This window comes from Erithacus rubecula (assembly GCF_903797595.1).
Source record: "Erithacus rubecula genome assembly, chromosome: 8".
Taxonomy (NCBI): domain Eukaryota; kingdom Metazoa; phylum Chordata; class Aves; order Passeriformes; family Muscicapidae; genus Erithacus; species Erithacus rubecula.
The window spans coordinates 2,524,200-2,551,522 of NC_136659.1; the positions used below are offsets into that span (position 1 = coordinate 2,524,200).

The 27,323-nt window shown below is 48.0% G+C and overlaps 1 protein-coding gene across 7 annotated transcripts in view; it reads right to left on the bottom strand.

Moving 5' to 3' along the window:
- Positions 1–3,835: 3,835 nt before the first annotated feature.
- The window catches only part of COL6A3 (collagen type VI alpha 3 chain), a 57,051-nt gene continuing 33,563 nt past the window's right edge, over positions 3,836–27,323 (bottom strand). For 4 of the 7 annotated variants that reach the window (XM_079310604.1, XM_079310608.1, XM_079310609.1 and 1 more), the window contains 32 exons: positions 26,907–27,052; positions 25,594–25,686; positions 25,150–25,203; positions 24,186–24,257; positions 23,305–23,331; positions 23,144–23,188; positions 22,978–23,031; positions 22,750–22,812; positions 22,312–22,377; positions 21,569–21,622; positions 20,821–20,856; positions 20,250–20,312; positions 19,907–19,969; positions 19,150–19,212; positions 18,872–18,934; positions 18,643–18,693; positions 18,485–18,520; positions 18,327–18,389; positions 18,131–18,193; positions 17,459–17,491; positions 17,320–17,368; positions 16,573–17,066; positions 15,882–15,981; positions 14,711–15,409; positions 13,530–13,638; positions 12,558–12,826; positions 11,202–11,456; positions 9,568–9,642; positions 7,901–8,080; positions 7,732–7,785; positions 4,802–4,972; positions 3,847–4,702 (listed from right to left, as the gene is read on the bottom strand). In XM_079310604.1, coding sequence (XP_079166730.1) covers positions 4,662–4,702; positions 4,802–4,972; positions 7,732–7,785; positions 7,901–8,080; positions 9,568–9,642; positions 11,202–11,456; positions 12,558–12,826; positions 13,530–13,638; positions 14,711–15,409; positions 15,882–15,981; positions 16,573–17,066; positions 17,320–17,368; positions 17,459–17,491; positions 18,131–18,193; positions 18,327–18,389; positions 18,485–18,520; positions 18,643–18,693; positions 18,872–18,934; positions 19,150–19,212; positions 19,907–19,969; positions 20,250–20,312; positions 20,821–20,856; positions 21,569–21,622; positions 22,312–22,377; positions 22,750–22,812; positions 22,978–23,031; positions 23,144–23,188; positions 23,305–23,331; positions 24,186–24,257; positions 25,150–25,203; positions 25,594–25,686; positions 26,907–27,052 — 3,704 coding nt within the window. In that variant the 3' untranslated portion in view covers positions 3,847–4,661. Of the gene's footprint in view, positions 4,703–4,801; positions 4,973–7,731; positions 7,786–7,900; positions 8,081–9,567; positions 9,643–11,201; positions 11,457–12,557; positions 12,827–13,529; positions 13,639–14,710; positions 15,410–15,881; positions 15,982–16,572; positions 17,067–17,319; positions 17,369–17,458; positions 17,492–18,130; positions 18,194–18,326; positions 18,390–18,484; positions 18,521–18,642; positions 18,694–18,871; positions 18,935–19,149; positions 19,213–19,906; positions 19,970–20,249; positions 20,313–20,820; positions 20,857–21,568; positions 21,623–22,311; positions 22,378–22,749; positions 22,813–22,977; positions 23,032–23,143; positions 23,189–23,304; positions 23,332–24,185; positions 24,258–25,149; positions 25,204–25,593; positions 25,687–26,906; positions 27,053–27,323 lie in introns of all 7 variants that reach the window. The other 3 variants (XM_079310606.1, XM_079310605.1, XM_079310607.1) reach the window with 3 other exon arrangements.

Here is a 27,323-nt window from a genome sequence, read left to right on the forward strand (position 1 = left end):
TTTGAAGCCATTCCCCCTTATCCTGTCACTCCAGGCTCTTATAAAAAGTTCCTCTGGGCTCCCTTCAGTTATTGAACATCCACAACTGGGTCATCCCATTCCCCACGGCACAAAGTTCATCCCCAAACACATAAAGATGTGAGCTAAAGGGTTATAATCTTTATAATTCCAGGTTTTCTGGAGCAGCACACTGAGGTCATCACAGCCTGCCACGCTTTTATTTCAGCACGGTTGTCTCAGCAACAGGGGCAGAAACAAAACACAAGAGTCCAGCACAGAGAAGTTTCCTGGCTGCTGGGGCTCATTTTTCTTCATGAGCTGGATTTGGGAGGCAGCAGAGCAGCCACTCATGGAAACTCAAATGTCTTTTCCCTGTCTGCTCCCCCGTCTCTCTCTCTCTCTCCTCTGCAGCAACGGAGATAAAGGTTACACATCTGGTTTGGATCTGCTCTGTTCAACCAAAAAAAAAAAAAAAAAAAAAAAAGGAAAAAAGGAGGGAAAAAAAGAAAAAAAAAAAAAAAAAAAAAAAAAAAAAAAAAAAGAAAAAAAAAAAAAAAAAAAAAAGCCATGCTTCTGCTGTGCCATAAATCATCCCGCAGCTGGAGCGCACTCCCAGCTCTCACTGGGGCTGTTTATCCCGCCACGTCCCACTGAGCCCTGGGGTTTGCTTTCCCCAGAGCTGCCTGCTGCCATTTTAAGTGATCCCCTGCCTCTGGGCAAGGTCTAGGAAGTTTGAATTCATCATGGATTAAAGTTTTGGGGTTTAAAACCAACCGGGATTCTCAGCTGGGCTCGCGGGGATGGCGCTTGCTTGCAGTGAGCTCCCTGCCAGGTGCTGCTCCCCAGGAGCAGCTATTCTGCCCCCAAAACACTGATGGGGCTGCAAAACATAGGCAGGAAGCAACAGAGCACCTAGAAAATCTAGGATCTTCCAAATCCCCTTCTTTTAGCTTATCATCTCCATCTGTGATTTTGGGGTTGGGACTTGCAATATTTCCATCCCATAAGCAGAAGACTCCTGGCCAAAGAAATGCCCACACTTCTGTCCCAGTGATCAAAAGATGCTTTGCTGCAGGCTCAGCTGCTCCAAGTGTATCTGCATCTCTGCTCAAGCACTTGGATACAGTCCTAATTTCCAGGAATGCCCAGCATCACTTTCCTTGAACTCCTGACCTTGCAATGTCAACAACGGCTGTGCAGGGCACTGCTGGAAAACCCAGGAAGGATCTGGGCAGGTACATCTGAGCATCTATAGACTTCTAGACTGGCTTCTTTCACTCATGTAATAAATTTAATACTGGCTAATAAAATGTGTCAGAGCCACTTTGCCTCTCCTTGTAAAGGTCTTCCTAGAAGGCTGTGATTAAATGCAAAGCTGCAGCATTGAGGGAACCCAACCAGGCATTAAATGCTGATGCTGTCCTAAATTTAAGGGCCTGACTTCAGTGTTGAACTCTAGGACACATCCTGCTCTTCATATTTATGACACCACTGGTACTGTAAGTGGTTATGTCTGTGCTCTAGGGTTGAACCCTGGAGCTCTCAACAGCAGACTCGAAGCTTTCTGGTCACCAAGGGCAGCAGAGTCATTCAAAATCTTCTGGACTTCAACTGGAGAAAGTGAGATTTGACACTAACTAATTGTAATAGCTCGTCCCAGGGACTGTCCACTATCACCCTTTAAGTGCAGGTGTAGGAGGGAGTGAAGAATTGTGTGGCTTCTTCTGGGCAGCCTGACTGTGAAATGCTCCATGAGGGAATACCCTGCTAAAATAAGGACTGGTGGCTCTGCTGATTGTACCTCACCCATCTCCCTTCAGGACCTGAAGAAAGATGTAGTGACAGGACAAAGGGGAATGAATTCAAACTGAAAGAGCAGGTTTGGACTGAATATTAGGAAGAAACTCTGTGAGGCTGGGAAGGGCCTGGCACAAGTTTCCCAGAGAAGCTGTGGCTGCCCCTGGATCCCTGGGATTGTCCAAGGCCAGGTTAGATGGGACTTGGAGCACCCTGGCTGGTGGAAGGTGCACCACCTCAAGCAAGGCCAGGCACATTTTTGCTACAGGAGGTGATGTCTCCAGAAGGAATTCTGCTGGAAGGGGGGTCTGAGGCCACCCCAAAAGGGATCTCCGGGCTCCCCACCAGCAGCTGGGAGTGCACAGCATGGCTCAGGCCAGGCTGGGCTATTTTTACTGCGGGTCTGGTGGCGCAGCCACGCTGGCAGATGTGCTCCAGCTGCGGATGGTTCCATGTGCAGCCCCTCGTGGCTGCTGGCCGGGGGCCCGGGGCGTGATGTGCTTCCTTTAAAGGCTCGGGAGCGCCTGGCACGCCCCGGGGCTGGGATGGGATGGGTGGGACGAGACGGGGATGAGGGGGATGAGAGGCCCCTTCCCTGTCCCTTCCTTCTCCCCCCGAGCCGCACCCTGGTATCCTGGAGGGATGCACGGGCCATGGAAAGCAGTTTTTGGGAAAACCTCTGCCGTGCTGCAGAGGAGGGAGGGAAGGATCACTTGAACCTCAGTGCAGCTTTTAAGCCCCGTGAGAGCAGGAAAGGGGGGGCTTGGCCATGTTCAGTGCCCAGTGAGATGTAGAGCAAGCTCCTGAATCACTTGGAGCCACTGCAAGAGCCAGCTACAATAATAAATAAATAACATTTACCCATTCCCCTCTTTTTCTCCTTGTGGTGTGCCCGGGGAAGGTGCCAAATAAACAGCCCAGCTTCCCTAGCTCAGCTGCCATGGCCAAGCTGTCCCCTGTGCCCATGGGAGTGGCTCGGTGCTGAAGAGATTTTGGGATCTGGGCTGCTCCTCGTGCCAAGAATGGGATGCCTGAGCTGTAAATCTCCACTAGGACAAAGCCCAGAGCAGCCCTATGAGCTCTTCTTGTGCCCTGGACAGGTCAGGGTGAGGCATTTGGAACCCTGTGGATGGTGTGCAGCACTGAACAGGGAGCCTGAGGTGTCAGACCAGCTTAATTTAGTCTTGCAAATTCAGATTAATTAGTTGCGGAGGGCAAATCCTCCTGCTGGGAGGTGCTGCCAAAGGAACATCTCACATTGTGGCCCGTGGGGACCTGCCTGAAGTGCTTCAGAAAGCAGCAGGACAGCACCAGGTGGCCTTTTCCTTGTGACACTCCCACCCTGACCCATGGAAGAACCCCTGGACAAGCCCTGAATTGCAAGAGTTTCCTTTCCATGATTTAACCAACCTGACCCAGTTCTCCAGAATGGGTCAATGCCCTCTCCTAGTCCTCCCTCACCAATGCTCTGCTTTTGGTGTTCCAGCTGCTCTCTCAATGGTTCCATTTTTCCATCCAGGCACCTCCAGTAAGTCATGGGAAACCTTCTTTGTGCTTTCAAGGGAGATTTTTGAAGGGGCAGGGAAATATGCGTTGTTTCTGGGATTTTTTTCTTCCTTGGGTGAGCTCAGAGAAGGACAGGAAGGGTAAAAATTGTGGCTGTGGAAAGCGAGGGAGGCAGATGAAAACACTTACAGGGTCACTGAGTCACACAGGTTGGAAGGGACACCCAGGACTGGCTGAAGCCAAGTTGCTCCATGCCATGTCCAGCTGAGTTTAAATTCCTTCAGGATGGAGATTTCACAACCAAGATATATCTGTTTCCACCTTTTTTCCAAGCTGGAAATCTCCAGGTTGCCAGCAGCCTTTCAGTGCTGTCCCCCTGAATACCCTTACTACATCCATCCTCCCTCTGAGGCACAGTAAGATTCCTCCCCCCCCCCCCCCCCCCCCCCCAAAAACATTGATTTCCAGACCCTGGAAAATTATTCCATTGATACCCACATTGGCTTTAACAAAGACAAACCCACAAGTTTCTCAAAACCTCCATTAGACTTTATTTAAAAGTTCTTTGTATAGACTTCCTGACACAGTAATCCACAATAAAAATAAAACCCCCCTCCCTCCCACTGCTCCCCCCTCCCCAGACTGCTTTGCTTTGTATTTCATAAAACACACAACATCAGAAGAATGCCAGAGGCATCCTACACCACAATTTAAAGATTTGTTAACTGAGGCCTTGGTCCCAGCAGTGCATTTGCATTTGGAAACTTTGCTTCCTTTTCCTTGCTAGTTCAGTTGGCCACATGTGGTACAAATGCATATAAGAGTTCTAGTCTGAGATTGAATCCAGCAAAAGGAGAAAAAAAAATGAAAATAAAAGAGAAAGAGTGAAAATGGAACCACTTGTTTATCAGAATCAGCCACTCTCTTACACAAAGGCTTCCCCTGTAAAGTTACACTCTGTTATGAGAAGGATAAAAGCAAGCAAGTAACAAGTTGTAGTGAAATTATTATGGGGGGTTTTTTTACTCATTTTTATGGTGCCTTACATAGACAGATGGCCAGAACTGGGGGGGAAAAAGGTTAATTTCATGTTGAGAGACAATAACAATCTGCACTTAGGTAAATATTTGGCAATGTTGAAGCTATACAATATAACCCGGGCACGTGTAGCACTCAGTCCACAAACAGTTTAGCACCATATTGATAGGTCATGCAGCAAAACCCTCTCCTCAGGGTTTGCTTGGGAGTTAAAAGCATGAAATATTACAGTGCAAGGTTGTCTATACCCTTAGCTTCTATAGGGGCAAGGTGGCAAAGGTGATGCTGTCTCAGAGGTAAGTGTTGGCCAGCCCCTGGCCCTATGTCCCTATCGTCGTCACCACACCGGGGTTGATGGCACCTGGTGGAGAAAGAAGCAATAAATAAGGTTTAGATGCAGGATGCTGAGGGCAGGTAAAGGAGGTGATTCATGCCAGGGGTTTGGCTGAGCCCCTCTCACCAGGTATGCAGAGCTTTTCACATTCTTTCTGCGTGTTGAACCTGTTCTCGTTGCCGCCGCAGCCGCCGTACCAGAAGCGGGCGCAGCTCTTGGTCTCGGGGTCGTAGTACCACTTCAGCACAAAGCTCCTGCAGGTGCCCTCGTCCTTCTGCAGCCGGCAGATATCCAGCACTGTGGAAAAAAGCAGGAGCAGCAGCAGTCAGTAGCATCCCAGGGTGAATTGCAACCTTTCCTGAGTGTGTCTGCAATGCAAGCTGAGGAAGGGCATCCGCAGCACAGACCGTGCACGTCTCCTGTGACTAAATCCCATCTCTTCCTTTGCAAAGAGAACCTCTTTCCCTGGAGGTTCTGACCTGGAGGTCACCAACCCTGGTGCACAAGTTTGTTTGTCTCCTGGGTTGCTGCCATGCATCCAGGAGGGATTGAAGGAAGAGTGTTGCATGGCAGTGGTTGTCTGCAAATCCCTTGGATCTGTAGGAAATGAGTTGGCAGGTCTCAGAACTGGGAGAGGACTGGCTGGGCTGCAAGGGAAGAAGTGCTGGCAGCACTAAAATGACTGACTTCTTCTGAAAAGGGAAATCTTCCATGTGAAGAAGCTTCTGGGTCCAGCACACACTGCCCACAGAATCTTGCATCCCTTGCTGGGTGAGCAGGGAAGGAAACAACAAAGCGCTTGGATGTGGCTAAATGAAACTGCCAAATAATTTTTTTTTAAATAAAATTTTAAAAATCTGATATCAGCCACTAATTTGCCATCAGGTCACACACCTCCCTTCACACAGGGATGCAGAAGGAACTTGTGCCACCTCTGCTCAGCACAGCATAAACATCACAGATAAGGGGGAGTCAGAAATCAGTATTGGCCTTCCAGTTCAGCTTTGCTTTTGGGCTCCTACAGCCAAAAGCTTCCCCATGCCTCAGGCAGGCTCTTTGCCTTTTTTATATTCAGATTTACTTTTTCCAAAGCACATCTCCTCTCTTCCCCACCTTCCAAAACACTGAAATCCAGCAGATGTGAACACAGGAATGACTCTACCCCAAGCCCTGCACAGGAATCAAATCTAAACACTAATCAAGATAGAAGAATTTCTTTTGCATATATAGCCTAATTTTCCCCTATTTCAGTCTGAAATTAAACAACAGCTTACCCAAAAATTTCCGAGAATTGATGGAGAACAAGAACTAGGGAGTTTAAATGTGTTTCAAGCTGTAGCAGGTTGAAAAGATGGGGAGAGACAGGGTTTTAAAGTCATCCCATGGAGAAAATGTACCTGGGCTCTTCAGTTACACTTAAGAGTTACTTTTGTTATGGTAAAAAAGTTAATAGCAATAAAAAATTAAAACCATAGAATCATTAAGGTTGGAAAAGTCCTCTAAGTCCTCTAAGACCCTTGAGCCCAACCATTACCCAGCACTGCCAAGCCCACCACTAAACCAAGCCTCAAGCTCCACATCTACACATGAAAAATTATATTAAAAGTCCATAATTAAAGGGGATGTCAGCATTTAAAAGGCTTCAGAAGCGAAGGGGGTCTGTTTTTGTACCCAAAGTTCCTTGAGGTTTGGGAGCTCAACTAATTTCTTACTTTTGCACCTGCTATGGGTGAACCCAGAGCCTGAGCCACCACCCAACACCTTAAAAGCTGAGCTGCACTGAGCTCCTGTGTCCATTTTTTGTGGATCCAAGCTCTGGCTTTGCAGCAAATGGAAAGGGAATGAAGTGAGCAGAGTGCAGCGGGCAGAGACCTGAACATCCCTGCAGGGCCCCTCGGCTGCTCCTCTTGACTCTGTGCCCAGGCCAGAGCCTGCCAAGTTGATGAAATAACACTTTAGCCTCAGAAACAGTTGCTGGAAACATCATCAAGGCATGTGACAATGATCAGAAGGGGCTGGCCTTTGGGACAGAGCTAGCAGGAACACGTGTTCTCCAGAGAAAACCTCATCAGGGAGGTTTCATTGTTCTCCAAGCGTGGAATCCTGCTCTGCAGTGAAGCTGAAGGTTCCTCCAGATGCAAAGTGCTCAAACTGCAGCCAGAGGATCAGTGATGCCCATTTGCATCCCCAAAGCACCTCCAAATCCCCTTTTGCCACCCAGGCATCTCTGTGGCTGGTGGTGGCCTCCTCCTCCTCCTCCTCCTTGCCTCCACATCTCTGCAGAGCTGCCAGTGACAAAAATTCCCAAGCGTGATTTTAGGATCCTAAAACAAACCTGAGGAAGTCAAATGAGGTGGAAAGGGTCTGTAATTGGCCTTTTAAAGCCCTGTCATGCCACTGCAAGGACTAAAGCCCTGCCTTTAGGTACCAGAGCTGTCTTCACTCCTCACTGGGCTTTCCTCCCAGCTCCACAAAGGGCCCTAAACCAACACAGGTGATTTCAAGCTCCTTCTCCCTTCCCAGACCTTGAGGTTTACAAACATAACCCCTTGACCTCAGAAACTCCTTGAGGAGAGGAGGGCAGCACCATTTTCCTGCAGGCTGCTCCCTCAACCTTGACTTTTATCTCTTGGTGATGAAGGGAAACATCTCCATGCAATACCATGGAGTCGCTTCCCACCAGATGTTTTGGTTGCAGGCAGTGAAATGCTGGGAATTCTCTGCATTTCAGCAGAGAATTTGGTCACACAGAGAGAACACAAACTGGTTTGAGACGGTGCCACACTCCAGTGCAGCCACCCCAGGTCCCTCTTGAAACCCAAATTCACTCAGGTTGTGCCCTCAGCACATCTTAGTGGGACAACACACATGCAAAGTGACTTGCTCATGCAAAGCAGATGGAAGGGCATGGCCATGTGAAGGAGTGAGTGGAAACTAAGTCTGTGCTACTTTTGGTGTAGGGTTGGGCAGGCTTGGATGCATGCTGTGAAATGGTCAAGGTGAAAGAATGGGTTTGCTTTGTTTGTGATGATTAATATTTTTTTGGGGGGTGTTACCTGATGATAATCTTTTCTCAAGGGGTGGCTGCTGCATGGCTTTCTCATCTGCTGCTGGAGGAGGAAAAAGTGCATGGGTTTGGATTTTAAACAATGTTTTCTCTCTGATCTAAGCATCATTTGACAACAGGACAAAATGCAAAAGGGTGAATCCTCATGGGGTACTTACATGGCTTTAAGCATTTGTTATAGCACTCAGCTTCGGTCTCAAATCTATTGGCATTACCTCCACAGCCACCATACCAACCCTGGCTGCAGAACTTGTGTTTGGAGTCAAAGAACCACACAATCTGATAGTCCTTGCACTGCATGCCCATGTCAAAGTCCAGCAAGCAAGGGTCTGGCCAATCTGCATGGCAAAAGGTGCAAAGGTTAAGTGACTGGGAGGGTTAAAAGCTGAAAAAGCAAAGAGATTGAAAAGAGAAAATAAGGGAAAATAAAGCCTGGTTCAAGACTCGTGGCATTTCCTTCTTGTGTGTTTTTGTCTTGCCTTCCCCAGCCTCCAGCTTACCTCTTTTTGCCCTTAGTTTTATCCGAGATCCAAACCCCAAATCCTTTGAGAAACATAGTGGGAACCCCTTACTCCCCACTGGTGCATCAGGACTGAGCCCTCACACAAATCCCCCCTCCCTGTTTTCAAAGCTCTTTGTCTTGGCAGTAACTTCTAGTCCTTAAGTGTGTTTATCTCTAAAAGAAAGTTGCACCTGGTATATGTGAAGGCTCAATGAAGATTTAAACATATGTTCCTTTCCTGCCCCACAAATGATCATTTAGGTCCAAATCCCAGAGTTTTTATTAGCTATGCTGGGCCATCCATGCTATTTTACCCCTATAAGGAGGACAGAGTGTGGGCTTTCCTCCAAGGTTCCTTGGAAGATTTACACTTGGGTGTGTCCCTTGAACTAGAGGAGGTTCAGCTAAACCTATCCCTAATTCCCTGCCCTCTTTAGAGTCTTTATCCTGTTGAAAACCTTTGGATTGGCATCCTTGGGGAATGGTCCCCCCAGATTGCTGGCTGCCATAAATCCTCAGGCAGAGAGGATTGGTGAGAGGAGCTGAGATGGAGAGGTCTGTATGGAAATGCAGAGCAAGCACACAGCACATTCATTTTCCCTGGAATAGGAGAAACCCACACTTTCCCAAGAGCTGCTGCCAAGGGGTTAAACAAGGGGTTAAACAAAGCCACAGGGTGCTGGTCACCTTGTCACAAGGTTTCTGATGTCAGTGCCAGGAAGAGTGGGAGCACATGGAAAGGGAATGATGATGGTTCATGCAGGAAGGAGAAATGAGTTGGCTCAGCACAAGCCCTTGGCCCCTCCACTGCACAAAGCTCCAGTGGTGCCACCAGCCAGGCATGAGTGAGACCCATGCTCATCCCACTCAGTGCCAGCAGCCAGAGCTCGGCAGCAGCTCCACAGCTCCTGGCTGAACACACTGAGCAGCAGCATTTCCCCTGCTCTCAGACCACTTTGTGAAGAAAATGAGCCACAGTGGAAGCAAAGAGTTTAAAGGAAAACGTGGGAGCGATGACTCAGGGATGAGTTTTGGATGACAGATCCATTGTTGGAGTGCCTGCAGTAGCTGTGCTGCTTGATGAAGGCTGAGAGCCCCTCCAGGTCCTTGGAGGAGGGGTTGTGACACCGATGGTGCCACTGAGTGTGACAGCACCGATGTGATGAGCTTGATGTCACCCAAAGTGATGGAATGAGGCAGAGACCCCAGTGCAGCCAGGGATGGCACCAGGGGCTCTGCAAAGCCAAGGACTTGCAGATCCTTTGGTGTTAGTGGGACTGTGAGAGCCCCCAGCCCAGCAATCCCCCCATGGCCCACACTCACCGCTCTCAGGCCCTTCCAGTGGCTCAGTGTTGAGCATCATGTTGGCCAGGGACACCTGGGGCTGTGCTGGGGTCTCTGTGGAGGAGAGGCAGAGGGTGAGTCAAGGGGGAGGCCAGCAGCACCCTCAGTGCAGTCATAAACACTCCCTGGCCCCAGCTCCAGCTCAGGGACCTGGTCTGGATCTGTTTAGCCCAGCATACACACATGAGAAATGTTTATTGGAGGCAGCTGATGGATGAGCAATCCCCAATCCCCCAGCTGCACCTTCTGTTCCCAGCCTGTGGCTCCCCTTGGGCTCATCCTTGGGGGTCACCACACAGGAGCATCCTCAGGGCCCCATGAGAATGCTTTGGATGGCCCCACTCACCCCACAGCATTGCAGGGCAGGGGTTCAGGAGCTGGATGTGGCATCTCTGGAGCCAGTTTAGCTTTGTTCTCCTGGCCTTAGAGATGGCAGCATAAAAATGGCATCCCCCAGGGGAGTGAATCCATGATGGATCTGTACTCTCTTGTTCCCTCAAGGGTTCTCCTGGACCACACTCCTCCTATCAGACCTCACATCCCTCTAGGAGCTACAGTGAGGAATTTCATTGGTGAAAAACATCCATGGGGCTGGAGGGCAGGAGAGATCTGCAGCCACAGGAAGGGCTGGATTTGCTTTTCTTTAGTGTAGGGTTTGGGTGTGGGTGAGGGGGACATTCCTACTCAGTGTCCAGATCACATCTTGCCACCACTGCCTATTTAGTTTATTCACATTCAAGATTTATTCTACAGGAAAAGCAGCTTCCCTGGGCATTGGGAGCTCCAATTCAACACAGGCAAATGTTAATTCTACCCACTGATGCATCTTCTCAACATTTTTGTGGGCATGTTTATTGCCTGCAAAGGGCAAAGGACTGGTCCAAACCCACTGAAGCCAGAGGAAAGGCTCTCCATGGGCACTGGAATTGTCTTGGAAGTACCAGAGGAAGCCACACACAGCACTGGCAAGACCAGCCACACTACCAAGCCAAGTCACCTCTGTGCCAACTGTATTTTAAAAATTGGCTGTGTCTCAGACAGCAACTTTTGGCCATGCCAGAGGTTTTGGTGAGGTTCACATTGGATCTGCACACACAGAGTTTGGATCCTCAAGGGACTAAACCTTCAGTTTGATCTCTTCTTTGTGGGTTTTTCTGGATAGTGTGGGAAGCAGATCAGTAGCTATGGAAATGGCTATCAGGGAGGCAGATTTTCTTGCTTATTTTGAAATCTGACTGGACTGAGTTTATCAGTTTGACTCATTAATTGCAGTAGTGCAGGCTGGACCCCCACCAAGACCTTTTGCACTGATGTACAAACCCTCTAGCACGTAACAAACCCACTCTGGGACTGCCTTTAATTATCCCACATTCCATGCAGATTTAACCCCACTGAAATGTAACTCCCATTTTTCAAAGAAACACATTTGCCACATTTGTCATACCTGGCTGATGATGCAGAGGATGGGAGAGATGGGGTGACACAACTTAGCAAAGCCAGGGCTGGGACTGTTGGTACCAAACTAATTCCTGATCCCGTTTTTTTTCCCCTCCCACTTTTTGTGCCCACTTAGTGAAACAAAAATTGTCCACTAGTTTTTAGGAGTCACTTACTCGTGCTGAATGACCCTGTGTAGGTGACTTTGGGCTGGGATTTTTGGTAGCCAGTGATGACAACGACGTATTTTTGGCCACTCCTGAGCCCTCGGATCACGTGCTCAGTGCCAGTCAGGTTTTGCCTCTGCACGAGGGAGTGGTCCTGGGCCAAGGTGACAGTGACATCAAAGGTGCTGTGTGGCTCAGGGCTGGCCCAGCGCAGCCTGGCACTGCTCTCGGTGACATCTGAGATCTGGATGTCGTGGGTCTTTGCTGCAGGGCAGAATCAGAAGGGACACCAAGTGGTTTATTTATCTTTAATGATCTGTTGCAATCTAGCAAATCAAAGCCTTTTTTTTTTTTTTTTTTTAAGATTCTCACAGCTTGAAATTCCCATCACCCAACAACTATAAATGTGCCCAGTCAGATCCTTTCTTCTCCTGAGTGCAATGGATTCACTGAGCTGATAAAGGCTTGGCTTTTAGTCAAGTCTGCCTAAGAGTGAAGATAAAATTGGGTTGGAAGGGACCTTTAAGACCATCTCATTCCAATTCCCTGCCATGGGCAGGGACATCTTCCCCTACACCAGACTGCTCATCCAACTTGGTTTTGACCAATTCCAGGGATGATAACCTTAACAGGTCAAAGAACTTTTTATGGAAAGGTTTTCCTGCTCTGGCAGATCACTGGATGAGACCTTTATAAACACTTCTTAAAGCACTGGTGGAGCAAGAAACACCCACAAAAAGTTTATACCCCTCAAGCTGATTAAAGAATTAGCCTTGCAAAAGCTGCTTGCTTTTATTTATTGCTTTTTATTTATTATTTATGCAGGGACCTGCCATTAGTGACTAGATGAGCTTCCCTGTGCTTGGACACATTCTTTGATCCTTGTTCAGCTGGTGCAGATGTGCCTGTACCCCCTTGCATGAAGACCTGGGAAACTTTCTTTCTATGAACTGTGCTCACATGGAAGAGGCTTGGTGAACCATGCTGACCCATTGGTGAACTAACCATCCATATTAACTGAGAGTTCAAACAATACCATCATATGAACCACATAAACAGCAAAACTTGGCCAAGGGGCAATGCTACGAGGAAATCATGGAAACAAATGAGCCACACTAGAAAGAGAAGTTCTCTGTGGCTGGATGGATTGCTCCTGCTTGTGTTTTGCCTAGGAGAAGCTTGTCCCCCACCCGTTTTTGCACAAAATTCTCAACGCAACTTGACAACGCCCCAGCACAGATTTCCAGATTTCCTAAAACGGAAATTTGGCCTCTGGGTGACACTTCCCACAGGAATAACCCTCTCAGGGGCAAGAAGAGCCCCAACCCACTGTGGCTCAGCCTAGAGGCTGCCCTGTTCACGTACCGCTGTGTCTCCTCCTGCCGCCGGCCGCGGTGGCGTTGGCGGTGGCCCGGCCGCTGGCTTTGGTGTGGGCGGTGGCACCGGCTGCTCCCTGGGCTGTGGCATTCCCCTGGGGCACAGAGCTGGCAGGGGTGGCCTCGGTGGCTCTGGTCTGGGCTGTGGTGCTGGCAGGAGTGCTTCTGCCATGGGCACTCGCCACTGGCTTGATGGTTGCGCTGACCGTGGTGCTGGCGGCAAAGGTGTGGCTGACGGTGGCGTTGGGAGCCACGAACCTGAGCAGGAGTTTGGAAGGGGAGAAGAGTTGAGGTAGAAACCACAGGCAAGAACCCACCTGAGATCAAGAGCTTTAGGTCTAAAGCTTTGCCAGCTGTAGATTTGCCCACAGTGAAAAGTTCTTGGGGCAGCCTGGTCTAGTGGAAGATGTCCCCGTCCATGGCAGGATGTTCTTTAGGGTTCCTTCCAACCCAAACTGTTCTGAGATTCCCTGATAAGGGTGAATTCAGTAAACAGATCTGACATCAAGGGGCTTGGCCTTCTAAAACCAGGACAGCTCTGTGCCACTAGTGAGTCTGGGTGACACAAGCTTTCACTTCTTTTCAGAAAATATGAGCAGGGATGCTGTAATGGATTCTGTATATCAGAATCCTGATATCCTGGGGCAGCCCAGCCTCTGAAAATAATGTTTGGAGTAGAAAGCCTCAAATTAATAGTAATTTCTGGAATTCCTGGCCGACACAATCAAAGTCAGCATTTACCTCCTTCATATTTTTATACATATATAAATACAAAATTTACCCCAATTTTAAATTTATACATGACCCTTCTCTATAATATCTCTGTTGCTCTTCTGACACAGCACTGGGGGAACTAGCAAAATCAATTGAAATATTATTAGAATCATATTAATTAAAAGATAATTCTGATTTTTGAAAGTGAACTTGCTTTTTCTTTCCTTTTCCCCAAAGCATTACTCACACTGCTTTCTGCCCAGTGAGCACGGGCTGCTGGTTCTGGACTTGCTGACCATTCTGGAGCCACTCACACTGTCTCCTTATCTCTGGAGACAGGTAGAAAGCAAATTCACCTGGAGATGGAGAGAGACATTAAATACTGGAGTTGAGGATGGTGGATACCCAGTACCAACATATTATATTTATTTCTTCTTAATTTAAAAGAAAAAACCCTTTCCTTTTCTTGCTTCATGTTTGATTACTGTAACATCCTGAGCTGGGAGATTTGTTATTCCAGTTTACAAACATGAGGGCCTTAACTACAAGAGGGCTGTTTGCCTGAGTCTGACACTTATAAATACATTTCTTTTACCAAGGCACTTCCAGCCACATAGGTGATGTTATTTTTTCAAGAGTTACTAATTTCCAGGACTGCTGTAAGCAGTAAATGAAAAAAGCAAACTGAGATAACCTAAACATTTGCTTCCAGATGTTTGCTTCCTGTTTAGTGCAAGACATTCCTGAATCTGTGGTATATCAGCTCACTAATCTGATTTTCAGGATTTTTTGCTAAAACTAGAATTACTGAAAGAGGTCTACTTCTTGTCCTTGCTGGATAGATGTGTTTAGGATCTGTGGCAGCTGCAGGTCGAGTCTGGGGTCCCTAGCTAAGGTGAGATGTACATTTTCAAGGCACAGTCAGCACATCCCAAATACAGCAGCTTTATTTATCCCTGTACATCTGGTCCTTAAACCTGGATACAGCAACTCCAGATCTCAGCCTGAGCCAGCCAAGAGCCTGCTGGATGTGGTTTTTATGCTGAAGTTGGGAAGAAATATCTGCTGGGTGTTCAAGGAGCTCCAAGGAAGTGCTGCAAAAGGCCTCAGCAAGACCTATGTGAGAGGCAAGCCAGCTGGGGTAAGATCAGAATCCACAGGTGAGCCCATGGAGACCAAGGCAGAGCACACTGAAATGCAAACTCTACTTGGTGGATCAATATGGAAGGGGATGGGGAGACCAAAGTGAACAAAACCCAGACTCAACACATAAAGCATGAGCAGCCCAAATTGCTCCAAACAGTACAAACCATAAAGAAAAGAGACTAACTTCAGTGGGTCCTGCTGCTCAAAACCTTTCTGATTAACCCCTCTGCGGCCATGTGTTGCCCCTTCCATGACACTTGGGCTGCAGGATGTTAGACTTACTTCTGATAAAGGATGGCAGCAGTGTCCCAAAACGCAGCAAGGGCTCTTCATGGAGCTCTCCTGGTTTATCAACCAGCTTGAAGAACACGTCGTTTGGCTCACTGGCAAGGCTGTAGATGTCCTTGGCATTCACCTTCCTGCCAATGCTCAAGACAACAAAGAAGTAGCCTTTGCATTTTGCATTGATGACAACCCTCTGCAGGTGCTCAAGTTCTTTTTTGTTCACTTTTCCAGTCATCATCAGAACTATGACTTTTAGGTCCCGAGGGCTCGGCGCACTTTCGAAAACATGAGCGATTGTGTGTTCAATTGCACTTCCTAGAGCCCTAGTGCCATGGAGCTGGGTCATTTGGTTGTGGAGGTAATTAATGATCTTCTCTTTGGATGCATAATCAGTTAGTGAGAACTCCGTTTTTACTGGTGGGAAGCTGGAGTTGGTTTCGTGTTCGTAAGGAGCTTGCTGGAGAATGGCCACTCTGGCGTGGTGCTGGGACACCTTTGGCTCTGAGCTGATTTCCAGGTTAGTTACAATGTGGGAAATGTACTTCTTCATCTCATTGAACTGCAGAGGGGTGGTGGACTCAGAGCTGTCCAGGATGAAGGCTATGTCTGTATCCACGTCAGTGGGGGCTGCCCTTCTGTCTCTGAATGCTGGTCTCTGGCCAGTTGCACCACAGCTGGGATGGGGGTCACACACATCTGGGGAGGAAATACAGTGGGTTTCACCTGCAGGATCTGAACACAACACTCCCTCATCACTGTAAACATCCCTTGGGTCACACGAAATACCATCAATCCCCCAACATTCACCAGTCCATTGCTTGATACCAAACATCCCACAACACATTCAGTTACATGTTCAGTATTTTTTAATGTGCTCCTTTGTCCAAGGGGATCCCTGAAGCAGTCTGTCATAAGTGGCAGAAGGCCATCTTTTGGAGCACTTAGCTATCAGTGTTTGGGCTGTGAAAGTGGCAACCAGACAAAAAAGGAGCTTCTCTTTACAAAGTAGAAACCTCATTCACAATGCCATTGTTCACTGCTCAACCCAAGAATCCCTTGTATTCATCAACAAAAGGGACCACTCCCAACTGGGCTTCCCTTCTTACAACTGACTGCTGCATGACCAGAAGGATTTGGAGCTGTCTAGAGGAGAAATTGGATGCTTTACCCAAACAAATGTGACAAGTCAAAAGCCTCTGAATGGTTTGATTCAGCTGACCGCCGCTGGTTGGAAGAACAATGGCGTGGCCAACCGCTGTGTTGTTGATCTGGTGAGATGGAAACAGAAACACACAGGGTCAGCAATGCTTCCTTCTGCTGTCCTCAGCTCAGGGGAGGGGAGGGCAGTCCACAACTCTGAGGGGTTCTCTGCTCAGCACAATGCTCTCAATGGATCCATTTTGGAGGAGCCCTGTGCCCCCCATGTCAGTTTAGAGTCATAAACTCCAAGAAAAGGATCCGCAGTGTTCAGTGAGTTTATCTGGGGCTTTTTGTGACTTTCAATCTCTGTCTGTCCACTCTCCCCCTGTCAAAAAAGCTAATGCACCCCCACCTTCCCACCCTTAGCCTTTCTGTCAGACTCTTCATTCTGTTTCATTTCACACCTGGCACCCTGAAGCCATGGCCTGGGAAAAGAGTGACTCCTGAGAGTCTCACTAGCATTTCCCACCATGTGCTGTGGTGATTACGGAATTAGGGTTTCTCTCCTAATGGATGGATGAGTTTGACCAGCAATACTCTCGTCCACATTTGAGAGGCCCGTGAAAGCCAAGCATTTCCCATACCATCCAACACCATCAAACCACACCAAGGGCATGAGGAGAAAATAATAAAATAAAGAAAGGGTGAAGGACCCCAACCTCCAGAGCTCTGGCAAGAACCGCATCCTGCCTGTTGGTGAGGAACACTGGCACGACCCCGGCATCGTAGAGCTTCAGCACAGCATCATTGAGCTGTGGAGATGCTCTCGTGTCCCCGTAGCTGAAGAAGACAGCCACCTTCCTCATCAGGAAGCCACTGCGGGCACGCTTGAAGGTGTTCCTGGCCACGAAGGACATGGCGGTCTCCAGACTGCGTGGCTTGGTGGTCAGGGTTGCCTGGAAGTTCTGGATCTGCTGGAGGAGGCTGGATTTCTTCCTGGCATCAGCAAAGCGGATCTCAGTGGTCACCTCGTTGTTGTAGGTGACCAGAGCCACCCGTGCCCCCCGGGGACAGTTGCTTTCAGCGATGGTTAAGTTGTTGACCACCCTGAGCACGGTTTGCTTCATCCTGTTGAAAGCTTCCCTCATGACACCCGAGGAGGTGTCAATAGCAAAAGCCAGCTCAGTTGGGAAGACAGGGCACTCCTTGGGACCTGTTGGGAACGTGCATCAGGAATAGATCATGCCTCAAACAGCTGTCAGGATTCAAGTACAGCATCCTCAGCAGGGATAAAACATTCACATGTTGGGAGAGCAACAATCATGACATGCAGGTTTAAGGGACTCAATGATACTTACCATAGCAACAAGCTGTGGAAAAGATGGAGAGGAAAAAACAGCTTGATCAGTGCCATTTTTGTAAGATGATGGGCAAATAAGGGTAGAGAGAGGGGCTTAGCAAAGCACTGAGGTACTCACGGCATTTGTCTTTGATGTTCCGTACCAGCGCACATTGCTGAGAGAAATAAGAAAAGGGGGGGCAAGATATGTCACACAGCCAACCCAAGGGTGTTTCAAAACAAGTGAGAAATTATGCCACACTTACATCTCTGGATTCTCCTCTCTCGCCTTTAAGGCCCTGTTTCAAAGAATGAAGAGAAATTGAGTGCAAAGTGTATCTCCAGGGTGCTCCGTGAACCCTGTCAGAATAACTACTGAGCCATGAGTCATGCAGGAGCCAAGGGAAAAATCTGTCTGTTTTCAGCTGAGTTTCCAACAACAGAGTGCAGGGCTCTTCTGTGTGAAGAGTAAACCTAGCTGAGACTAAACCCAAAAGGGAGGCTGGAACTAGATGGTCTTTAAGGTCCCTTCCAACCCAGACCATTCTATGAGTTACGATGCTCCAGGTTCACATGCAAAGCAAGCCCAGTCTCCTTGGCCTTTCTAGGGAGCCTTGTGCCAGCCAGATTTGGTCCTGGCCCATATCCTGTGTGGGGTGGTGAATGATAAAGAGATGAGAATCTCTTAGAAGGAATTTTAAGGGGCATATTGCCATGGGGAATTCCTAATGCCTGGTTAGAGCACGGCTCTTTTTAATTTGGTTTGAGGAAGGGTAAATATTTGTCAGCAATAAACAGTTGCTTAAAATTTTATAGAAACACATCCAAGACAAATAAAGAGGGATTCCCCCAACTTGAAATCAGCAGGAGACAGTGATTCTTCAACCCCAGGCACCCACAGGGACATGAAGTCAATCAGCAATGCAATGAAGACTTACAGATGGCCCAGGGTATCCAATCTCTCCTTTCTGACCAGGTGGCCCAGGTACTCCTGCATTTCCCTAAAAAGACAAAGCAGAGAAGTCAACTCCATGAGCATCTGCAGGAGGATTCCCAGCAGCACTTGGAGGAAAAGATGTGCCCATCTTTCAGGGCATTCACAGAAAGGAAAATTTGTACCATGGTCCAACTTACTCTGCGGCCTCTGTTTCCTTTGGGCCCAGGGCCTCCAGGGACACCACGGTCACCAGGTCCTCCCTAGGAAGGGAAAACCACAAACAGCAGCTCTAAACCTGCACAGGCCCTGGAAAATTGCTTGGAAAATAAATGCACAGCTCATGGTCTGCACCTACCTTTGGTCCTGCATAACCTACGAAGCCACGTTCTCCCTGAAACAACAGAAAGGTTAATTTGGATATGTTCCAGAAAATTCCCTCATCCATCTGCACTGTAGATCTTGGCTGCTTCCTTGTCCTTGCTGTGGAGGAGGGAATGCTGAGCATACACCTACCTTCCTTCCTTTAGGACCCAGGCCACCAATTCCATCTCGTCCATCATCACCCTAAAATTGGAAAGCTAAAGTCATTCATGTGTAAATCATGTTATATGTAAACAACTTAAACCCCACAGGTCTAGCAGCACCAATGGAAAGAACCAATTGAAGACACAGGCCTTTGAGAAACTCTTAAATGTTCCTTAAAGTTCCTTAAGTGTCCTCAGAGGAGTGAGGGCACACTCACCATCTCTCCTCGTGGGCCTGGCTGTCCATCTGGCCCTTTGGGTCCAGGGTCTCCAGGCTCACCCTAAAAAAGAGGAACACCTGTTAAAGCCTGTGCTGAAACTCCAGGCAGCTCTGAGCCTGCCCCACCCCATCAGCACTAGTTCACTGAAATGGGACCTAAGGAGACAATGAGCACAGAGTTGCTTCTTTCCACACTGTGTATTTGAGCCCATGCAAAATCCAGCAGCCTTTCAATGCAGCTTTAGTTGCTGATGCCCAGTCCTCCTAAAGACATACCTTCCTTCCCAGGGGACCAATCCTGCCACGTTCTCCTGGGGGTCCTGGAGGTCCATTCCCAGCCTGGAATGGAAATGGGGAGAGGCATGTTGGCAACGCTTAAGAAAACTCAGGTGCCAGGAAGCACAAAATTGGATGACCACAGAAATCATGTGTCTCCCAAAACACCTCAGGAGATTCAGAAGTCTGCTTCATGTTTGGGGAAAGCTGGAGGTCCAGCTCAGTTCAATGAAAAATGTCTGCAGCAATTTGCATTGAGAACATATACATATATGTAAGAGAACACCCATGGGAAAGCAGGAGGGGGAAAATCATGCTGGGGGTAGATGCAATCTGCCAGATGCAATCTGGCTTTATGTGGGTTGTGGCTGAGGAATGCAGCAGGAGGGAGAAATAAATGCATGGGGTGGCCCCTGAAGGCATATGAGATGGTCATGCTCTGGCTTCAGAGGATGAAACATCACAGAGATGCCCCACCAGTCACTCAGGGATCCTCTTTAACTAAAATTGCAATAATGGGCCGAACACTGAAGTCCTGAGCCTTCTGAGGTTGTTTTCAGCTCTTTCTCTTCTGTAACTCTTGATCAAGAAGTTCTTAAGCATAAGTTGAGAGGAAGATCATGCTGGAAGGGTGTGTTAAAAGAGAGTGGAGCAGAGCTGGAGCCCTAGGAGAGGGGAATGTGGAGACACATTGGAATCTTATTAGTTCAACAACAGTAGAGTTGGGCCAGCGTCTGGGAAGCAGCAGAAGGATTACCCTTGGTCCAGGGACACCCTGCTCTCCTCTGATCCCTGGTGTGCCAACCTGTCCAGGGGGACCCTGTGTGGAAAGAGAGGCTGTCAGCACAGCAGAAACACACCAAGATCCAAGGGGAAGCAAATGCTGCAGCGTCTGAGGGATGCTTTGCAAACACGTCACACCTGGGCTGGTGTGCGAATGGTGGGAATGCCATGGCAAGAGGGACAGCCAGGCCACAGCACACCCAAAAATACCCAAATCCCGAGTCTTTGTGGATGAGACTCTCTGGGGAAGTGGCTGTGATGAGGTAGCACCACAGTATCATGAGGCAAGGGCTTTGCTCTGCTGGGAGCTCACTGACCTGTGGCCCTCGCATGCCTTGCTCTCCAGCTGGCCCTGCTTGACCAGGAGCGCCCTTGGTGCCCTGGAAGTACAAAAACAACAGTGCAGGTTAGCATGGGAGGACATGGTCAGCACCATGGGGAGGGAGAGGGTATCCACAGCTGCACAAAGAACAGGGAAGAACAGATTTTCAGAGGGCTTTTTTTGTTTTCTTGGGGTTTTTTTCAAGATACAGTGATAGCAGATAATAATCACAGCAATGGTGGAGGCAATTTGCCTCCTGCAATTGATGGGCATCAACTATCATGCTTTGGCCCTGTTACACTGCTACAGCAGCACATGGAGACAAAACATCCAACTAGGGAATGCTGTAGGAGACTGGCAGGCACTTGGACTGCAGTTGATTCTGCACCAAGTTCAGCAAAAAGCACACAGGGAGATGAGCCTGAGGAGGAGTTGGGGAATTTGGAGGAGAGAGGAGGCAGAGAGGAACAAGCCAAGGCTGCATGTCCCTTCCCTTGGCACATCTCTCTGGGTGCTGAGTCCCATGGTGTGGCAGGAGCCCCATGTGCTGTCCCATCACCACCTACCTTAACTCCTATGGGCCCCCTTCGTCCTGCCATGCCCTGCAGATGAAGGAACAAGGAGGCTTGGTGATCTAACATGTAAGCACACCTTCCCCTATTGCTTTTAGATCAGTGCTTCTTACCAGTCAAAAAATTACATTTGGGTGTTTTGAACTACTGAGGGGAAAGGGAGAGGGAAACCCACATGGTCAGCACTCTTAAATCAGACTTGCCAGGTTTTCTCCCTCCTCACATCCCTCACATAGGTGAGCTGCTCCCTCATGTATGCCAGGAGTGTGCCACCATTCCTGGGATGGGAAGGACATCCCAGACATCTCAGCTCCAGTTTGGTTTTTGCTTTCCCAAAACCAGCAGTCAAATCATGGTATCACAGACTGATTTGGATTGGAAGGGACCTTCAAGACCATCTAATTCCAACCCACTGCCATGGGCAAGGGCACCTTCCACTAGACCAGGTTGTTTCAAGCACCATCCAAGTTGGCCTTATGTATAAATCATGTGTAACTCCAGTGATCTGAGCACTGAGTTATTTGCATAGGAATAAATTCTACTTTTAAAGTCTCTACAACAAGCCAGGAAGCAATGAGGCCTTTTCCTTTTGAGATTTTTTTTCTCTTATTTTGGGGTGGCTTGTTGGGTTTTGAGGTTGAATCCTTGATGTTTGTGAATGAAAATACATGGAAAGGAAGGAGGGGAAAAGTTATTGACAATCTAAGCTTGGGTCTTGCTGACTGGAGGTCTGGCAACTCACCCTCCTCCCAACTCCACCATCTTGACCCTGCAGCCCTGCTGGTCCAGGATCTCCCTAAGGGAAAAACAAAACTCAAGTGAGAGCCCTGAGATGAGCAGGCACTGGAAAAATAGATTCAAGTCTCAAAAAAATGTCTCCTTTCATGCTTTCACACAAGTTAATAGCCCTGCTTTGGTGGGAATCCTTCTAACAACTCACAGAAACTTTCCATCAAGTTTCTGAGCCAGCAGAAGTCAGCATTCCTATTCTTTGGGAAATGCCTTCTGACAATTTAAGATGCAATTTTTATTGTGAGCTGACATGAAAATAGATGGGGTTTGAAATTTTCCAAGGAGCATGTGGATTTGTTTTTTATTCTTGCAGAGCTTTCAGGCGAATCAGGAGGTTTAGATTTGATGTAATCTAATCAGTTCTCTCCTTTTGTATATGACAACACACTAAGGCAATTCCAACTACAAAGTTATTTTCAGGGACAATATCCCAGAAAGGCATTGTAAAATAATAATAATTTTTTTTAAAGGTGCTTTTTACATAAAACATCTTCTAAACTGACATCTTCCCAGAGAAAGTTTTGGTTGCAAACCAACAATATTTACTAGTGGAAAAATATATTCCATCTAACAAGGCACAAATCTGAGTTTAAGAAACTTGCATCTTTTTGGCAGCATCCTCTTTTCTCCCTTTCTCTGGCCCATTCTGTTGTAAAAACCAAAAAACAACACAAGACAACAAAGAAATTTTACCATTGGTCCAATTTCACCCTTTTGTCCTCTGGAGCCCCGTTGAGTGTTATCAGCTCCTGAATCTCCCTGAAAGCAACAGAGCAATGAGAAACATCTGTGAAAGTGGGACATGAAAATCAAACCTTATAAACTGCTCTGCTAGGGCTGGGAATCAATTTTTCTTTTTTTATTTTTTTGATTGAAATGTTTTCAGAAGACAGAGCTTTTCAGCTGAGAAGAAACACTGAAGAAGACGAGGCAGGGGAATTTTAATATAGTGAAGCAGCCATTGATGGGTTGGTATCACGTGGTTTCCACGTGTCACCTCTGAGTCCTTGCTCTGTCATGGGACCTGCCACTGTCAAACAGCATTGAATAAGCCATAGCCACCCTCTCTGAAGATCCCAGGATCAGTGGAAAGTGGGTGGAAAATCAGGAAGATTCCTTAGCAGCATTTACCGGATCTCCACGGAGCCCACGGTCGCCTCGTTCTCCTCGTTCACCCTTGACTCCCTTATCTCCCTGTGGGAAGAGATGGAGAGTTAGGAAGAGCAGCTCTTGCTTGTTGAAAGCATCTCTGCCCAGCCCTCAATGCTGAGGGGAGCATGATGGCTTCCCACCCTCCCCTGGCTCAAATCCACCTCTACACCGTCCTTTAGCCCCACTGTAAAAGTGATTAAAGCCTACCCTCCTGCCAGAATATCCCTTCTCTCCAGAGGAGCCAGGCAAGCCCTTGTCTCCCTAAAAAAAAAAAAAGAAAATTATTTTAAAATATTTGCCACTTCCAAGGTGATTTTTAGATACTTCACTGAAGCATCGAGTCATTAAGAGAAAAACAGTTGCAATTACTGACCTCTTCTCCATCAATGCCATCCAGACCCATTTCTCCCAGTTCACCCTGTGGAAGAGAAGCAAGGGCAAATGCTTACTGAGAGAAAGGGGTATTGGGGAGGGGGATATTGATGTGCCACACACTCACACTCACTGCTGTGGCATGAGGAAATAGTTCCCTACCTTCTCTCCTGGGAATCCCCGAGAACCCTAAGGAGATAGAAAAGACAGTTATTCAAACTTTTGTCCAGCTCACAGTGGAGAAGGAGGGCTGACACAGAACCATGACCAGGGCAGGACTTCCCCTAATTTCTCTTTGTCTTCAGCTGCCTCCCCAGTACTTGTGCCAAGATAAGATATGTGGGGCGTGGGGGTTAATCCAGCTGATCCAATAAAATATCTCACTTCTTAGCCACAACTCTTCCTTCACTGACTTTTGTTTCTCCCTGCACCCGTTTTTATGTTAATCCAGTGCCTTTGTCCAAGGCTGAACAGATTTTTAACAAGACTCTGTATTTCAGCTGCAACTAATGGGCTTGGTTCATGCATTCCTCTTCTCCCTGCCAGAGGATCATGTGGTAAGAGCAAATGGTAGGAAACATCCCCTTAATTTCACTATTTCCCATTAATATCACATGTTTCACCACCTTTTCTGGCTTGGGGTGCAGCTGCTGTCCTGGACCATTTAAAGGTTCCTCTTTAAAGCCTCAGCCCTGGCTCACTTGTCTCTTTTTTCCCCAACACCAGAGTTCCACCCACTCACTGTCCCAGCCCTGTGCCAAAACACGCACATCCATCTCTTCCCAAATCTTTACCCCAGAGCCAGACTGCAGGAGATAGATCATCCCTGTCTATGGATTGAGCCTGGAGCTCCAGGGCTGCCTTTCTGCTCTTCATAGCAGCACCAAAGCCTCAACAGCCCCTGAAAGCCCTGGTGCCTGGCCAGGTGGACACAACCACTCAAGGGCACATGGCAGAAGCTGTGTGACCTCCTAAAGCAGCAGGATCTACCCACTGGAAGGGACATTCTGGGTCTGCTCTGTGCAGGCTTGTTCCACACATACCTTTGTTCCTCTGTGCCCAGGGCATCCCTGGAAACCTTGTGTCCCATTCACACCCGGCGGTCCACGTTCACCCTGGTGCACAGAGGGGAAAAAACAAGTCAGGAGTTGCCTGATGAGCCTATTTCTGTGGCTACCTGTCACCAGAGGTATCTTGAAGGCACAGGAGCAGCAGGTTTTGCCACCCCGCCATCTCTTTCCCACAGCCTTCTTCATGTAGAGACCAACTGCAAGTCTTCATCATCATCAAGACAGAAACATCCTTCCCAATCTCTCAGCTGTGAAAGAGCTTTGAGAAACTTCTCTTTCAGAATTAAAATGATGAGACAAAGCCCTCAGAGCTCTGCACAGATGTCTAATCCCATCCTGACCTTCAAGCCCCAGGAAAACATTGCCTGGCATGAGATGTCTCACAGCAGCCTTTGGTCCCTGCCTGTGCTGTAGGAAAAGCCATGAGCACCACCAGCCCCTTGGCCTCAGCTTCATCCCCTGGGAGCAATGCAAGGAGGGATGTTTATTCCAGGGCTGACATGGGATTCACGCAGAGTTTGGATGAAGAGTGTTACTAAGAATTCACTGGAGTCACGTTGTCTGCTGTGTGATGGACAGGAACACCACTCGGTTCCACTTTTGGACTAACTCAAATCTTTCAGCTGCAGGTGGTAGGGATAGCTTTGGCATAGACTGTGGATTTGACAAAGTTGAGTATTTTATTTGCCTTGGGGAATAGCACAGAGATGAGTCACATCAAATAATGGGAGTTACTCCCCCATCATCCTTCTCCAGCTCTAGAGAAGATCCCTACTGACTTTCTCTCAGGAGAAGCTGGGACCAGCAACTCAGCTGGTGTGGGAAACTCAGAGTTCTGCTGTCTCTTCTAACCCCCTCTCCACATTCCCAGCAGAGAAATGTTTGGAGGTTTTTCATTAGTGGAACTTGGCTATGGTGGACAGGGGCAGTCACTCACCGGTCCTCCTTCATCACCAGGGTAGCCTCCATAGCCCAGATCCCCTGTGATACCCTAGAAGACAACAAAGAAAATTGTGAATTTCCTTCCCAGTTCTGTGATTGATGTTCAAAGTTCCCCATGATAAGCACAAAGCAGCTGGTTGGTCCTATGTGTTAATGAGAGATATAATCTCCTTTTGATGTCCCTAAATGGTTTCACAGGATGCTTCACCTTCTCTTTCCAGACATTTATCCCTGCCCTCTTGAATGTTTTGCAGCACTGTGGGGAAAGGGAAGAAGAGCACCCCTCAATTGCTCTGCATGTCCCAGAGTCAGTTTTCCAATGGGAGGAGTAAGTGGAGCTGATCTCCCCATTAACATCACCCACTTCAACTACAACCATGCAGGTCACCCCCAGGTTCCTGTGCACAGCAACCCTTCATCCCCAGGTGAAGTGACCTACCTTTGGTCCTATAGGGCCTGGCACACCTCTGTCCCCTCTCTGCCCTGAGCACTTGCAGGGGACCTTGCAGCAAGTCCTCTCTGCAATGTTGTCCTGCAGGAAAAATGAGAAGTGAAAACATTAGAAACCTGCCAGAGCCCCAACACCTGATTTTGGACATCAGAGGGAAGGGTTTAAACAGAAACTGCGTGAGATTTAGACAGAAACTGCATTTAGTAAGATATCAGTCCCCAGAGCAGTGCCTGCCACTGAAGAGAGAAATCTCATCTCCAAAGAAAAAAATCCAGGCTGTGGAGCAGGGCATGGGAAAGCCACTGCAGTGAGCAGCTCACCAGCAACTCACAGCTGAGAACCACAAGCACACAGTAAAGGAGAAAAAAAAAGTGAAAAAGAATGATATGGACTCAGAGAAAACACAGCTTGGTTTTACATCATCCAACAAAAGGAAGAGGGGAAAAAATCACTTTCTTTGCCAAGTACATTGCTGGCTGCAAACATTTCCTGCCAGCTTTGCACAGTTACATTTTGGAAGGATTCTCCTAGGCTGAACTACCTGGGGAGGAGCTGAGGACCAACTCTTATTCCAAAACCAAGGCTCACTCACAAGTGACTGCACTTTGGTTTGTGGGGAAGGGCTCAGCAAGGTTACCACAGGGACCAGTGGGTAAGCCCAATCCTATTAATTCTACTGGAAAAGGAGCTCAGTTGTGCTGGTAGCAACTAAGAAACTGGGAAGAACTGGACATACTGAGGTTGACAGCAAACTAAGTCAACACTCAAGAGAGACTATGCATTGGGAAAGAAGTAAATCTATGAAAAAGAAAGAATCATGGAATGGGTTGAGTTGGAAGGGATTTTAAAGGGTAACTGCTTCATTTGTTAAAAGCTTGCCTAAAATGCAGGCAGTGTATGAGATCAGGGAAATAAACCTCGAAAGCAGCACTTCTCCAAGAGCTGTAGCACTGACCAGGCACGACAGGGCATTACTGTAAGGTTAAAAAAATCAACAGTGTAAACACAGGCAGAGGGCGGGTTTTTGGCACCACAGCTTTTGATGGCATCTTATCCCATCCCATCCCATTTGACCTAAAGCCTCAGCTGGAGTAAGGTTTCTTCAGGAGTGGGAAGAGAACATGATCTGCTCTGAACTTTATTTGCTGTGGCATCTGTGAGAAGAGCTGACGTGGGGCAGGGAGGGGAGAGGAGCAGAGCCAAGAGGGTGTAATCCAGGCACGGCTCAGCCCCGCAGGAGATCCAGCCGTGGGCTTTCCTCCAGCATTACAAGGCAGCACTGCCTGTGCCAAGTTACTTACAAGCTGCTCTGCCAGCTCGAAATCCAAGTCCAGCAGATTAACTCTGAGAGGTCTGTTGTAGGTGAACCCACGGCCAAACTCCAGCTGCATCAGCCTGTCAAAGTTGGTGACTCGGTCCAGCCCAACGAAGATGAGAGCGTTGACTCCTGGCAGGGAGAAGCAGAAGGGGCTTTGTGATGGGGAGAGGCACTCCCTTGTGATAACACATCATTATCCACATCTTCGATTGCAAACAGAGCCTTTTCACTAGAAAACAAGCATCTTCAGACACATCCAGTGTAAGTTGCTCGCATGCTTAGGTGGCAGCAGGCAGCTAAACATCACAGGATGGCAGTGAAGAACAGCAAGTGCATGTAGAACTCACAAAATCCTCAGCCCTTGCTGTCAAAAGCAGATGGATTTAGGAGGAATGGTGGT